Source organism: Balaenoptera acutorostrata, chromosome 1, assembly GCF_949987535.1.
Source record: "Balaenoptera acutorostrata chromosome 1, mBalAcu1.1, whole genome shotgun sequence".
Classification (NCBI taxonomy): domain Eukaryota; kingdom Metazoa; phylum Chordata; class Mammalia; order Artiodactyla; family Balaenopteridae; genus Balaenoptera; species Balaenoptera acutorostrata.
Genome location: NC_080064.1, coordinates 116,470,477 through 116,472,364, shown reverse-complemented (window position 1 = coordinate 116,472,364; position 1,888 = coordinate 116,470,477). Strand labels below are relative to the sequence as shown.

The 1,888-nt window shown below is 41.6% G+C and overlaps 1 protein-coding gene across 1 annotated transcript; it reads left to right on the top strand.

Moving 5' to 3' along the window:
* The first annotated feature begins 943 nt into the window (after positions 1-943).
* On the top strand, positions 944-1,888 carry LOC103000893 (olfactory receptor 10K2). The gene has a single exon (XM_007172012.2). The coding sequence runs from the start codon at positions 944-946 to the stop codon at positions 1,886-1,888; it is 945 nt and encodes a 314-aa protein (XP_007172074.2).

Sequence of the window (1,888 nt, the reverse complement as noted above, 5' to 3'; positions counted from 1 at the left end):
CCATAAAGACTGCACTTTGTGCTATAGCCATGAGTAAAATTTTTGAAGAGGTGAGCAATAGTATACAATTTATATTTCAGAAGATCAGTCTGACATCAACGGGAAAGATGGACTGAAGAGTTGTGAGAATGGTGATGGGAAAGATAACCATAAGGTGATTTTTGTAGGCATTAATGAAAGGTGATGAAAATGGACAAGAGGCTTGAAGAAAGATTGTGGTTCTGTCTGAAGGAAGAAAGAATCTAAGATAGGCATTGGAGGATGTGTAGAAGTATTCCATCTTGGAGAACGTTTTCCAGATTTGGGAACAGAATACGTATACAGAAGCAAGAGTCAGCTTAATGAGCATTTAAGACGGTGGAGTTGATGATCCAAGTCAGGAAGTAAGGCAAAAAGAATTAGATAGAATGTAGGTCTAGATTATGGAGAGATTAAACTGAGAGTAGACATTTAGGTATAAGCAGAGGGATAATGAGAAACTATTGAAGATTATATATAAAGTCATAAATAAAGTAATCTATAAGTGAGTGCATTCAGATGATTTATTTTGCAGCTGCAGGAAAGTGGGAGAATATGAAGGTAATAAAATTGAATGGACTAGCTTTGCAGAGTAAACAGCGTGAGAGGCTGAGAATTTTAATAGCAGCCTCATCCTGGGAATGGAGATGAAGGGATAGTTAAATCTGGGAAATGTCAAGAAAGTTTTCCTATGGTATTAAAAATACTGGGGAGACTCAAAGTTGGATGCACACTTTGAATAATTTTAGATACTTCTTCATGTCTTACAAAAACTGGAAAGAGGAGGAATGAGTTAGAACTCAGAATCTGAGAACACACGCTATGATGATCAATATAATGATCATTCTAATGATTCTTCTAATTTTCAGGGGGTTTTCTTGGCACTGTCTTCTCTCTCAGATTGTCTCCTGATGATCTGCCTTCCATGGAGTGGGTCAATGAGACCTTGGTGAGAGAGTTTGTCTTCCTCGGCTTCTCATCTCTGGCTGGGCTGCAGCAGCTGCTGTTCGTTGTCTTCCTGCTCGTCTACATGTTCACCCTGGGCACCAATGCCATCATCATTTCCACCATTGTGCTGGAAAGAGCCCTCCACACCCCTATGTACTTCTTCCTTGCTGGACTCTCCTGCTCTGAGACTTGCTACACCTTCGTCATTGTATCCAAGATGCTGGTTGACCTGCTAGCACAGAAGAAGACCATCTCCTTCTTGGGCTGTTCTATCCAGATGTTTTCCTTCCTCTTCTTAGGTTGCTCGCACTCCTTCCTGCTGGCAGCCATGGGTAATGATAGCTATGTGGCCATCTGTAACCCTCTGCGGTACACAGTGCTCATGGGACATGGGATGTGTGTGGGACTTGTGGCTGTTGCCTGTCTCTGTGGTTTTACTATTGCAGAGATCATCACATCCTTGGTATTTCACCTGCCCTTTCACTCCTCCAACCAACTACACCACTTCTTCTGTGACATTTCTCCTGTTCTCAAGGTGGCATCCCACCATACCCACTTTAGTCAGTTTGTAATTATCATGCTCTGTGCATTGGTCCTGGTTATCCCCCTGTTATTGATTTTGGTATCCTATATTCACATCATCTCTGCTATACTCCAGTTTCCTTCCACATTAGGCAGGTACAAAGCTTTTTCCACCTGTGCTTCTCACCTCATTATTGTCATTGTCCATTATGGTTGTGCCTCCTTTATCTACTTAAGGCCTAAGTCCAACTACTCCTCAAGCCAGGATGCTCTCATATCAGTATCCTACACTATCCTAACTCCATTGTTCAATCCTATGATTTACAGCTTGAGAAATAAAGAGTTCAAATCAGCTCTTCAAAGAGTTGTGGGAAGAACAATTTCTCTGCCACGACATTAA